Raw genomic sequence first — 12049 nt, forward strand, 5'->3', positions numbered from 1 at the left:
TGGCCCTGTTCTTTTGCTTGGTGATCTCTGCCTGCTGTGGAGCCCCTGGGGTTCAGTTCTGTCTCTTGTCTCACTCCAGGGCATGGGCAGGCCAGGGAAGGTGTGGTTTTGGGGGGAGCTCCCCAGTGAGGTTGTTTCCTTTTTGGCTGCCCACTCTGGCCTCGATCTTCATGCGGGAACTCTTGCTCTCAGCCCTAGGGTGGCAGATTTCCTCTGTCCTGTGCATTCCTGGCCTTGGGACCATCTAACCACAAAGCTTCATTTGGTTGGGGACCCTCAGATTCTTTCCTTTGGGTAGGAAATGCCAAACCTGGGAAGCGTCCTTAAGTCCCAGACATCGGTGCTGGAAGGCCTTTGAGATCATCCAAATGTTACTGTAATGTTGGCTCCCTAAGGGCAGGGTCTTTACTTTGTTCACTGTTAGAACTCCAGAGCCCAGAGCAGGGTCTAGCACATAGTGCACACTCAATAAATACCTGTTGAATGTGTGGAATGAATTCTATTTCAGCCTCCACTCAGTCTATAGAGGAGAAAACTGAGCCTAGGAAATGGGGTAACACAGAGCTAGGACTGGAACCCCAAATTCCCTTGTCCCTTTTTGTGTGCCCCCTCTCCTTGGTGCTCAGAAACTCAGTTTTCCCTGGAGCTGCCAGCATTAGGTGAGATGAGATATAAAACCCTCTAACCGTACCTAGCACATAGGAGAGGCTAAATTAAAGTGAGTTCTTCATCTTTTTGTTCTTGATACTGTTTTCAGGTTTCTCTCTCTTTTTTAAAGATATTTATTTATTTATTTATTTATTTATTTGGAGGGTGAGAGCAGGCAGGGGGAGGGGCAAGGGGGAGGGAGAGAGAGAGACTCCCAAGCAGACTCTGCCGAGTGTGGAGCCTGATGTGGGGCTTGATCTCACAACCCCGTGGTCACGACCTGAGCCGAAACCAAGAGTCAGATGCTTAACTGACTAAGCCACCCAGACACCCCTCAAATTTCTCTTTGAGGCAATGTTCTGTACCAGCATTTTTCTGCCACCTCACACCTCTTTCCTGGCAATCATGCCTACTCACTATTCACTTATCTATATTTTAGGAGGAACACAGAAGAATTACACTCAAAGATGACCAATAGCCTTGTTTTGAGAGGCTAATCCTTCCAAGGGTATTACTGAAACCAGTGGATCCTCGCGGGTAGGATGTCCATGGAGAGAATCTTCTAGGCTCTCAGGGCGCTGGGGGTAATCCTCTTTGGACGCCGCCCACGAGGCTCTGTTGTCTTCCTCTCCCGCAGTGGCAGATGAAATGCTGCAAGTGTGACTCTAGGTTGCCTCACAATTACAATAGTCACCGAGTGGAGAATGTGGTTTCGTCCTCGGGCCCCATGCGCTGGTGGCAGTCCCAGAATGGTACGCTCTGGCCCCCTCCAGGGGCCTAAACTTGTGGGAGGTCCCACAGGGTGGGGGGTGGTTGGGGTTGCCCGGAAGCCCTTTTGGGTGTCCCAGGCATTTCTTACGGTGGTGGGACATGTGTGGTTGACAGACTTTCTGCCTCTATGTTTGAGGTCTCTCAGATGCTGTAGGTAGAAGAATTTGCTGGAAGTTAAGGAAAGGGTAAGAAATGCGAAGAATGCCTTTATTTCACCACACTTAGTTACAGTGAGCTCGTTGAAGGAATTGAGCTTGTAGAACAGACACATTGAAATCCTTTAGTGTGTTAGGATCATCAAGAGATGATGGGAAGGAAATTTGGCCAAGGACAGATGGGCTCTTGAGTAGGAAATATAGGGAGAAGCATGTTGATACCATTCCTCTGGAAGAGGGAAATCAGAGGATGGACCTTAATGTTTCTGACTTCCCAGAGCTAGTAGAGTCCAGAGCCTTCTTCAGGCTGGGAAGATAGAATTTCTCTGTTCTAAAGTTTCTACTTTTTGTCCTTCCAGATGTGAACCCTGTCTCTCTGCAGTTGGACCTGGACAGGAGGTTCCAGCTTCAAGACATCATGGTGGATTTTAAGGTATGCTTCCTGGAGATGGCAGTGGATAGGAGACGGGGACCCTGAGCCTTGTGGGCTTGGGCTTATGGGGAGCACAGTGGCTTTGTCTCCCCAGGCTTGGGGTGATGGCACCACATGGTAGGTGTGGTGACAAGGCGACCTTTACCCTGAGTCTGTGTCATGATGACAGCAGAGGCCCACTCCTGGGAGCACAGTGGCACATCCAGGCCCCCCGTCCTGGCCATGCAGTGCTTGTGTATCCGCTTCCTCTCTGTATCCCCCATCCTCAACCCATCTAATTAATTCAGCTCTGCCAAGTACCAGTTCCACTGGGTCTGGTCAGTTACTATATAGTTGTGTATTCTTGGTATGTTTAATAATTTTGCTGATGAGACTGAGTTTAGCAAACAGCCAATAATTGGCCCATCCTTATGAAAGATGTGCTTTGGGAGCAGCCCCTTTGGTGGGCCATGTACTCATTCACTGCTGTTACTTCTCAGAGTACTTTTGGATTCTGCTTTTAGACCAGCCTCCCAAGATACTCCTTTGGGAGGGAACATTTTTGTTCATTTGTCACAGGTCATTTTCTTTTTTTCAGAGAAGATTTGGTTTTATTCTTTCTACAGAAATAGTCAAATATTTAAGGATCAAGCTTGGTTAATAAGATTAGATGATCACGGGGCGCCTGGGTGGCTCAGTTGGTTAAGCGACTGCCTTCGGCTCAGGTCATGATCCTGGAGTCCCCGGATCGAGTCCCGCATCGGGCTCCCTGCTCGGCAGGGAGTCTGCTTCTCCCTCTGACCCTCTCCCCATCTCATGTGCTTTCTCTCTCATTCTCTCTCTCTCTCAAATAAATAAATAAAATCTTTAAAAAAAAAGATTAGATGATCACGGAGGGTGATATCATTTTTCAGGAGCTAAAATGAGCTGTGAATAAAAAGCAATAGGATCTAATTTCTTCCTTGACTCAGAAAGTTAGCTCTGAGATCCTCTCTTCAAGAAAAGGTCAAAAGTATTTTGAGAAATGGCAGTATCATTTGAATAAATGCCCAGTCTCTAAAGGTGACAACTTTGAAGGGCAACATTCATCTGGAAGGATATTGTTAGTTACATTGCTTGTTCATTACTCACTCATTCATTTACTTGTCCATTCTTGCTACACACATATCGAACACTGGTTGTGTGGTAGGTTTGGGGCCAGATGTTAGGGATAGAAAGATGAATAAAGCTAAATCATGGTTCTCACATTGCTCTAGTATATGTTGGGAAGACAAAGGATTGATGGTGAGGAGATATGTATGACGTGTGCTCTGATATTGCTAGGAAATGGTGCTGGGAACACAGAGGGGTGTCAGACTTGGTCTGTCTTTGGGGTGTGAGTCACAGAATGCCCAGGAAAAGGTGCACCTTTTAGGCCACTAATAGCCGGGCAAAGGGCAAAGTTCATTCTTGGACAAAGAGAACCAACCATAAAGTACAAAGGCCTGGAAGCAAGAGGCAAGAAGGTATGCAATTGGGGAGGGGCCAAGGGAATGCATATATAGGGTCTGGAGGGGAAAATGTGTATATTGTGGTGAGAAATAGGGATGTGGAAAGCTACAAGCTGGTGAGAGATGAGTTTACAGACATAAACGAGGAGGAGGGAAGTAGACTAAAGCTTTATCCATTCATTCGACAAATGACTAAGTGCCTCCTGTGTGCTAGATGTTGGGGGTGCAACTTGAATAAGACAGACAGGGGGGCCTATGGTTTACTGTAGTGGGTCTCAATTAGGGGATATTTGGCAATTTCTGGAAACATTCTTGGTTGTCACAACTATGGGTGTGCTATTGATATCTCATATGTAAGAGGTCAGGGATGCTGCTAATCATCCTATGATGATCTGGACGTCCCACACAAGGAATTATCCAACTCCAGATATTAACAGAGCCAAAGGCTGGGAAACCCTGGTCTAGAGGTAGAGGAATCAAGAGCAGCAAGCCAACAAATAAATGATTCGAAATTGTAGTGACATTTATGAAGGAAACAAACAAAATGCTGGAATGGGGTAGGGTGGGCAGAGTGTGGGCAGAAGAATGTGCACTGGATAGGTATGAAAAATTTTGGGAGGAGGTGACATTTAAGCTGAGAACAAAACAATGAGAAGGAGCCCACTAGGGGGAAGAACATTCCAGGCAGAGGAAACAACCTGAACGAAGGCTCTGAGGAGGGAATGAGCATGGTGCAGCTGAGGGCTTGCTTGGACAGATGGAGGTGCACAGGGCACGAGGTGAGCTGAGGAGACAGGCCCACGTAGCACAGGACTTGGTCAGGAGTTCAGACTTACTCAAGAAGAGCAGGCAGAGGACTCGAATAGACATCTCTCCCAAGAAGACATACAGATGGCCAGTAGGCCAATGAAAAGATGTTCAACACCATTAATCATCAGAAAAATGCAAATCAAAACTGCACGGATATATTGCCTCATCCTTGTTAGAATGGCTGTGATCCAAAAGACATGATGTACATGTTGGCCAGGATGTGGGTAAAAAGGACCCCTTGTGTGCTGTGGGTGGGAATGTAAATTGGTGCAGCCACCAATGAAAATAATATGGAGGTTCCTCCACAAACTAAAAATAGAGCTGCCCCATGATCTGACAATTCCACCTGGGTATATATCAGAAGGAAATGAAATCCGTGTCTCGAGGAGATATCTGTACCCTCATGTTCATTGCACCATTATTCACAATGGCCCGAAACACGAAAACAAGCTAAGTGTCCATCAGCAGATGAACGGACAAGGAAAATGTAATCCCCATCCATATATCTATACACAATGGGATTTTCAGCTATAAAAAAGAAGGAAATCCTGGCTTTTGTGACAACATAGGTGGACTTCGAGGGTATTCTGCTGAGTGAAATAAGTCAGACAAAGAAAGACAAACAGCAGGTGTTCTCGCTTATATGTGGGATCTTAAAGAGCTGAACCTATACAGAGACTAGAATGGTGGTTGCCCGGGGCTGGGGGGCGGGGTGGTGGGGAGCTGTTCGTCAAAGGGCCAACGAACTTCAGCTATAAGATGAGTGAGTTCTAGAAATCTAATGTATAGCATGGTGACTGTACTGAACACGGTATTATACACCTGAAAGTGGTTAAGAGTGTAAATCTTACATGTTACCACCACACACAAAAAATGGGAATTATGGGAGGGGATGGACGCGTAACTATTACAATAATCATTTTGCGGTATGTACAAGTGTCAAATTGTCACATTGTACATTTACACTTATATATATTATATGTCAATACAATCTCAATAAAGCTGGAAAAAAAAAGAATAGTGGAAAGCTATTCTAGGGTTTTTTGCAGAGGGGTGACGCGGTCCATTTTGTGTGTGGTGGTGGGCGTAAACAAGGTGAGAGTGAACAACAGGGAAATCAGGTGGCGCCTACTAGAGAGGTGAGGGCGATGGGCACTGAAGCCGGAGACAGGGCCTGGTGTGGGATCTGTTTGGAGACTGGGTGTCCGAACCTATAGTTTGAGGAAGTGGTCCAAGCTGGGAGCCGTCAGCATAAGGACAGCATTGAGAGCCCTGAGACATGGGTGAACCCACCGAGGGAGGAAGGACACAGTGCGTCACGCTGAGAGGCTTGCACTTCATCTTTAGCTAATGCAGACCTGTAGAGGGGGCTGGAGCAGGAGTGACGTGGTCAGGTAGTCATCTAGGAAGACCTCTCCAGTGAAGTGGGGAGAGAGGCTTAGAGGGCCTGGACATGTGGCTGTGGGATAATTTTCTGGCCTGACCACCTGGGTGGTGGGCTGAGCTAGGGATCACATTCTTCTAGAATGTAGATCACCTTTCTCTTGGCTTCCACAGTTCCCCTAGGGAAAATCTGATGGGGTCAGTGTACATCAGGAGAAATGGACCCGGATGCCCTGAAGCCCCCTTGCTCACTCTCGTGCCCCTTCTCCCTCCCTGTGATTCTTTCGGAGGAACCACCTGTGCATCTTTAGGAGCCTGTTTTGGTGATTGTGTGTCTCTGGTGACCCCTTCCCGTCAGTCCGCAGGGCCCCCACCCTACCTGTGTCTCCGCAGGGGCCCATGCCCGCTGGGATGCTGATTGAGCGCTCCTCGGACTTCGGCAACACCTGGCACGTGTACCAGTACCTGGCTGCTGACTGCACCTCTGCCTTCCCTCGGGTCCACCAGGGCCAGCCTCAGAGCTGGCAGGATGCTCGGTGCCAGTCCCTGCCCCACAGGCCCAACGGGCGCCTGGATGGGGGGAAGGTAGGTAGAGGGGACTCTGGAAAATAGGCACGGGGTTGTGGCGGGGGAGGCCCCTGACATTACTTTGCTCTCACAGTCCCCCAGCGTCTGGAGAAGAGATGGCCCCTCGGTGCGCCTTGCTGTCTTTCCTGCTCCCTAGCTGCTCTCAGAATATTTGCTGTTTGTCCCCTTTGCTACTCAGGAGGCATATTTCAAAAACATGTTGAGAGCACTCCATAACCCAACCTGCCCTCTTCCTTAGCCAACCCCCACTCCCCCCCGCCCCGCTCCTTGGCAGGTCCCCATCGTGGAAAGGGCAAAATCCACTCTTCTTCCGTGCAAGGACTTTGAGAAGGTTAGTTTAGATTCAAGTGAGCACATTACACAAATTGAATTCAATCTTCGATCTCACCTTGATGGGGTTGAACACAAGGATGAGCTTTCTCAGTTTAATCCCTCCATCTGGCCCGTGGGGAAATTCAGGTACAAGCCACAGGTCCGAGTCACCGGAACTTACACCCCGAGTGAGAAACAGAGAACCTGCCTCTAGAAACAGCTCAGAATTCTCTCCCTGACTCCTTCCACCAGGGGTAGGATTCTCGTCTTTCTTTCGTGACTGCCTTTCCCCTCCCCACCGCTTGAGGGTGGCTTTGGGTTCTGTCCTCCCTTCTTTGGCTCAGGTTCCCTCGGAGCGGGTCCCCTAGGCACCCAGTGCGCAGCGTGCTGCCCTCCCTGTGCACGGTGCCTCTTTCCTTCGCAGGAACAAATCCTCCTGGGTTACAGCCCAACCCACACCCATGTTAATTAACCACATTCCCTAGACTCCAGATCAGAACCCTGGACTTTTTCCTGATTCGTGGAGGTCTGTCATGAAAACTCTGGAGTCCCATAGAATGAGTTGTTTTTATGAAAAAGGAAAAGCACTGTGGAAATGGGGGTTGTCTAGATGGTGGTGGTGACCACATCCATGAATCCTTGGGTTCTGGACCTTCTCATTCATCCAAGGTGTTTGGAAAATTAGTATCCCCTAAACCCTCATGTGTACATTATACATCTTACCATTATTTTTGACCCAAGGAAATCAGGAAATTCTTGGGATATCTGTATTTTCAAGTGGAGAGAAGCTGTCTACACACACACACACACACATTTAGGGTCCAGTGATCATCTCACTCCCTCAGGGTTGTTGGTAGACCTCACATCTATGGTCTACTCAGGTTCCAGGTGAGAAGGACCTTTGAGCAGTGTGACAGGGATGGAGCATTGGTGGGAAGGGAGACTTCCTCTGAGCCTGGGGTGCCCCATTTACCTCTTCCCCAGGCCTTCCCTCCCCCCTTTCTCCGTAGGTTCAACTTAACATCATGGATTTAGCATCTGGGATTCCAGCCACTCAAAGTAAAAAAATTCAAGGTCAGTGTGGTTACCCCTCTTGCTAATGGTGGAACTATGGGAGTGGGGGCGAAACTTGGAACTTGGGACTTGAAGTGGTTGGTTGGTTGGAACTTGGGTCACAGAAATTCCCTGGTCTTTCGTATTTCTGTCTACATGGTTGGATTTGATATTCGCCCTGCTTATTCCATCAGGCTGGGTGGTAGACTCAGGAGGCCTGAGGCGGAGTGCGGGGGTCTTTCCTGCCTTGGGAATGTTGAGGGCTGAGGAGGGCGGCTCCTGATATAACCAACCTTATGAAGGCAGGGAAGATGGGCTGGTGAGATCAGAATTCCTTTCCTTATTCATCCTGCCCTATGAGACTCGATTTGCATTTAACTTCCTTTTTTTTTACTTTCCCTTCCCCAACCCCCTCCCCTTTGTTTTTGGCCCCCGTCTCAGAACTGGGGGAGATCACAAACTTGAGAGTCAACTTCACCAGGCTGGCCCCTGTGCCCCAGAGAGGCTACTACCCCCCCAGTGCCTACTACGCAGTGTCCCAGCTGCGTCTACAAGGCAGCTGCTTCTGCCACGGCCACGCCGACCGCTGCGCCCCTCAGCCTGGAGCCTCTGCCAGCCCCTCCACCACCGTGCAGGTGACAGCCCCGGGTGGGAAGGGCCGAGGGGAGAGAGCAAGACCAAAGCAGACTTAGGACATTCTTGGGGCTCCTATAAAACAAGGGAGAGCACTCAATTTCAGATGTGGGTCTTTAACATTTTAGCCACAGTGGAAAAGAGTCTAAGTGATGATTCCTTCAAAGATCAAAATTTTGTAGCACTTCCTTAAGCCTGCCTTCTGGCTTATGACGGTTTGATTTTCAGTCACCTGTAAGCACATCTGTGAGTCTTGTGGGGAGCTTAAGGCGATGCTGCTCAATCCTGGCTACATGTAATAATTTCCTGGGGAGCTAAAAGAAAAAAAAAATGCCCAGACCTCTGTCCTCAGATATTCCAGTTTTATTATTGGTTTTTAAATCTTCCAGGGGGTTCTCAGCACTGCCACGGTGGAGAGGCACTGGTTTGGGGACTCTAGAGTCCCATCTAGTGGCGAGATAGGGCGAGGGTGAGAGAACAGAGTCTCACATCCTTCCTGCTAAGTCTACCCCGGAGCAGCTGAGTCAGACGCATCAGGGAATGGTGGGGGGAAGCTCCAGCTTCTCACTATCTCCAGATGTGAGAACCATCAGTAGAGGAGAGAGAACCCTGGGCCCGGAGGCGGAAGAAGCTGTCATTTTGCTTTTCTGGGGCTTTGGTTCTTCTGTTAACATAGGGAGCTCATTTACCCTGGCGGTAGGGGGGCACAGGGCTAAAATGGCCTGAGAGGGAAACACAGGTGAAATGAGCCCTGGGCAGCTTCGTCCTTCCCATGGCTGGGCCAGGCCCTGCCCAGGGCTGCAGAGGAGGCCAGAGGGAGACCGGCTCCAGGAATAAGTCATCTGTTAGGGCCAGGAGATGAACGAACAGAACACAGGCCCAACAGGACTGCTGACGGATGAGGAATACAATGTACTGGGGGCTGTAGAGAGGGAAAGGGCACGCCCAGCCCCAGGGGCTCTTGAATCTGGCCGCACCCCCTCCGCCAATCACCACTTTAAAAAAGTACCAAAGTCTGGGCTTTGTCTCTGAGATTTGGATCGAATTGGGCCTGGCAATGGTATTTTTAAAAAAGTTTCCCACGTGACTCCAGAGTTGCATCTAGGATTGAGAGCCACCGAACTAGAGAACCAGGGAGGCCCGGTTAAGAAGATGCCATTCTAGCTGGCAGGATCTTACTGGTGAGGGGAGGAAAAAGGGAATTCCAGGCAGGAAGAAAAACATCAGTAAAGGCCAAGAGGTGGGGAAAAACAGGGCTTGTGCAGGACACAGCTTGAGGTGCAACCTGGCTGTGCTGTTCCGAGGGGGCAAACGCCGTCCAGGTCTTTGATGCCAGGCTGAGGGTGTCGGGCTTAATGCAGCAGACAGTGAGCATACAATAGTAATTCCGTTTTTATATCTTAACGAGTCTAATAACAGTTGATCATAGCGGTCCCATTAGCCAAACAGCCGCAGTCAAAGATTATTGGAATATAAAGCTCCAGAGGGCCCACAAAGTTCTGGAATCATAGTTTGCCAATAAGGGTGTCTGGGCACCTTCCAGGTGCTGCTTTGGACTAGGCCTCAAGGGGATGTTCAAGGGCAAGTTTTATTTATTTATTTATTTATTTATTTATTTATTTATTTAACATGTATTTATTTATTTAACATGTATTTATTTGAGAGAGTATGCGCACGTGGGGGGAGGGGCATAGGGAGAGGGGGAGAGAGTCCCAGGCGGACTCTGCATGGAGCGTGGAGCCCGATGCGGGGCTCCATCCCAAGAGACCCTGAGATCAGGACCTGAACTGAAACCAACAGTCAGATGCTCAACCGACTGCGCCGCACAGGTTCCCCGGGAATGAGCTTTAAAAAGCCTAGTTAGAGGAGAAGGGCAGGCACGTGCATGTGCGCGTGCGCACACACCCACACATCCACGCCCACAATAGCACACAAGCAGGCAGCTGGGAGTGTCACTGGAGCTGAGTGAAGGCTGGAGGAGATGGGGTCTGAGCTGGACCCTGAGCAGTTTGGGGAGGGGGGAGGGGAGAGGGCAGGTCCATTGCTGGGACATTCCTTTGGTAATTATTCCTGATAACTGGTGGCCCCTTTCCCAGGTCCATGATGTCTGCGTCTGTCAGCACAACACTGCTGGCCCCAGTTGTGAACGCTGTGCACCCTTCTACAACAATCAGCCCTGGAGACCCGCAGATGACCAGGACCCCCACGAATGCCAGCGTAGGGTCCTGGATTCACCCCCTCCCCTGTAGTGGCTGGGTGAGGTGCTGGCCCCTCTGGGCCTCAATGATCTCACCTGGACACCCGGAGAATCTCTTCTTTATTATTTAAATCTAATAATCTAATCTTGATTGCACCCCGGTAATGTAAGCTCTCCTTACTTTGTGGGGATGGAGACAGTGTGGGTTGCAGCCACCCTCTGCCTCCCCAGGCCTTCTCAGTCAGGCCCGAAGGGACCAAGGCTGGTCTGTGCTACCGACGCCACATGGCCTTCGTGGTCTCCCTGGGTCCTCTTTCTTCTGGCCCCTTCACTTGCCTTGTCCTGTGTAGGACAAAGCTGGTTCCCTCTTCAGAGGGCCCCCTGGAGTCAGGGTCTTTCTCTGCACAAGTGGGAGAAACAAGGGTCCCCAGCCCAGAGAGAGGCAGTGACCTGGAAGGAGATCCATGGTGGCTATGGGGGAGGTTGGGATGGACCATTCCAAGGGCTCCCTTTTTGGACCCACACAGATGTTATTCTTGGGTTAGGCCCCATATTGGGAGTTAGGAGGCCCGAGTTCTTACTCTAGTCTGCTTTCTTACTGGCCGTATAATCTTAAGTGAGTTACATAAGGCTCCCTGGGCCTCAGTTTCCCCATTTCCTAGACCTGAGCACCTTGCAAAGTTGCAAGAGATGCCAGTGAATTAGCATGGAATGTGCTTTGTGGATGGAAGTGGGGCTGGTCTACGGTCAGCCCTGGAAATCTCCTTTTTCAGGGTGTGACTGCAACGGGCACTCAGAGACCTGTCACTTCGACCCAGCTGTGTTCGCCGCGAGCCAGGGGGCACACGGAGGTGTGTGTGACAACTGCCGGGACCACACCGAGGGCAGGAACTGTGAGCGGTGTCAGCTGCACTATTTCCGCAACCGGCGTCCCGGCGCTCCCATTCAGGAGACCTGTATCCGTGAGTACGGGCTCCAGGGACCCGGGGTATCATCTGCCCACCACTCACCGGAGCATCTGTGTCCCTGGGGACACACAAGCCCTCCGGAAGCACGAAGCCTTGGTTGTTTGTCAGGACTTGTGGGCAATTGTTTTAACTTAGCTGCGCACTGCTAAGCAAATCACTTAGCCTCTCTGGACCATCAGTCAATCAGTCGATAATTATGTAGCCCTTATTTTGGACATAGGAGAGACAAAAGTAAATATAAGAGACGGTTCCTGCTGTCAAGAAACACACACCCTGTTGGCAATGTAAATCATACTTGAAAAAGGCAGACTGAGCACTCCGTCCATGTATAGGTTATTGCCTTTACCATGTGTAACGTGGTTTGCTCTGTATTTTTCTTTCCCCCTCAATATTGAGAACTCCTCCATGGCAGGGCTTATGTCCTATATCCTCAGGCCCTAGTGCCATGACAGGCACATAGCTGATGCTGAAGAAATGTTTCCTGAAGGAACATACACATGGAACAGCCAGGAATGACTTAGCATGTCCACAAGGCCGCACAGGAGAGGGCAGAGTGGACCGAAGCAGTCTGCATCAGGCGGGGTTAATCACGAAGGACTCTTTAGACGGAGGGAGAATCTGCATTTTGA

At 49.8% G+C, this 12049-nt stretch overlaps 1 protein-coding gene across 3 annotated transcripts in view; it reads left to right on the forward strand.

Annotated features, from left to right (window-relative positions):
* LAMB3 (laminin subunit beta 3) overlaps positions 1 to 12049 on the forward strand; it is a 62676-nt gene that overhangs the window by 36398 nt on the left and 14229 nt on the right. For all 3 annotated transcript variants that reach the window (XM_073900239.1, XM_073900240.1, XM_073900241.1), the window contains 7 exons: positions 1286 to 1400; positions 1934 to 2007; positions 6063 to 6254; positions 7580 to 7643; positions 8064 to 8257; positions 10352 to 10472; positions 11226 to 11414. In XM_073900239.1, the coding sequence (XP_073756340.1) occupies positions 1286 to 1400; positions 1934 to 2007; positions 6063 to 6254; positions 7580 to 7643; positions 8064 to 8257; positions 10352 to 10472; positions 11226 to 11414 (949 nt within the window). The remainder of the gene's footprint in view (positions 1 to 1285; positions 1401 to 1933; positions 2008 to 6062; positions 6255 to 7579; positions 7644 to 8063; positions 8258 to 10351; positions 10473 to 11225; positions 11415 to 12049) is intronic.

This window comes from Callorhinus ursinus, unplaced genomic scaffold (genome assembly GCF_003265705.2).
Source record: "Callorhinus ursinus isolate GAN/ISIS: 27379988/994484 unplaced genomic scaffold, GSC_fseal_2.0 scaffold13, whole genome shotgun sequence".
Lineage (NCBI taxonomy): Eukaryota > Metazoa > Chordata > Mammalia > Carnivora > Otariidae > Callorhinus > Callorhinus ursinus.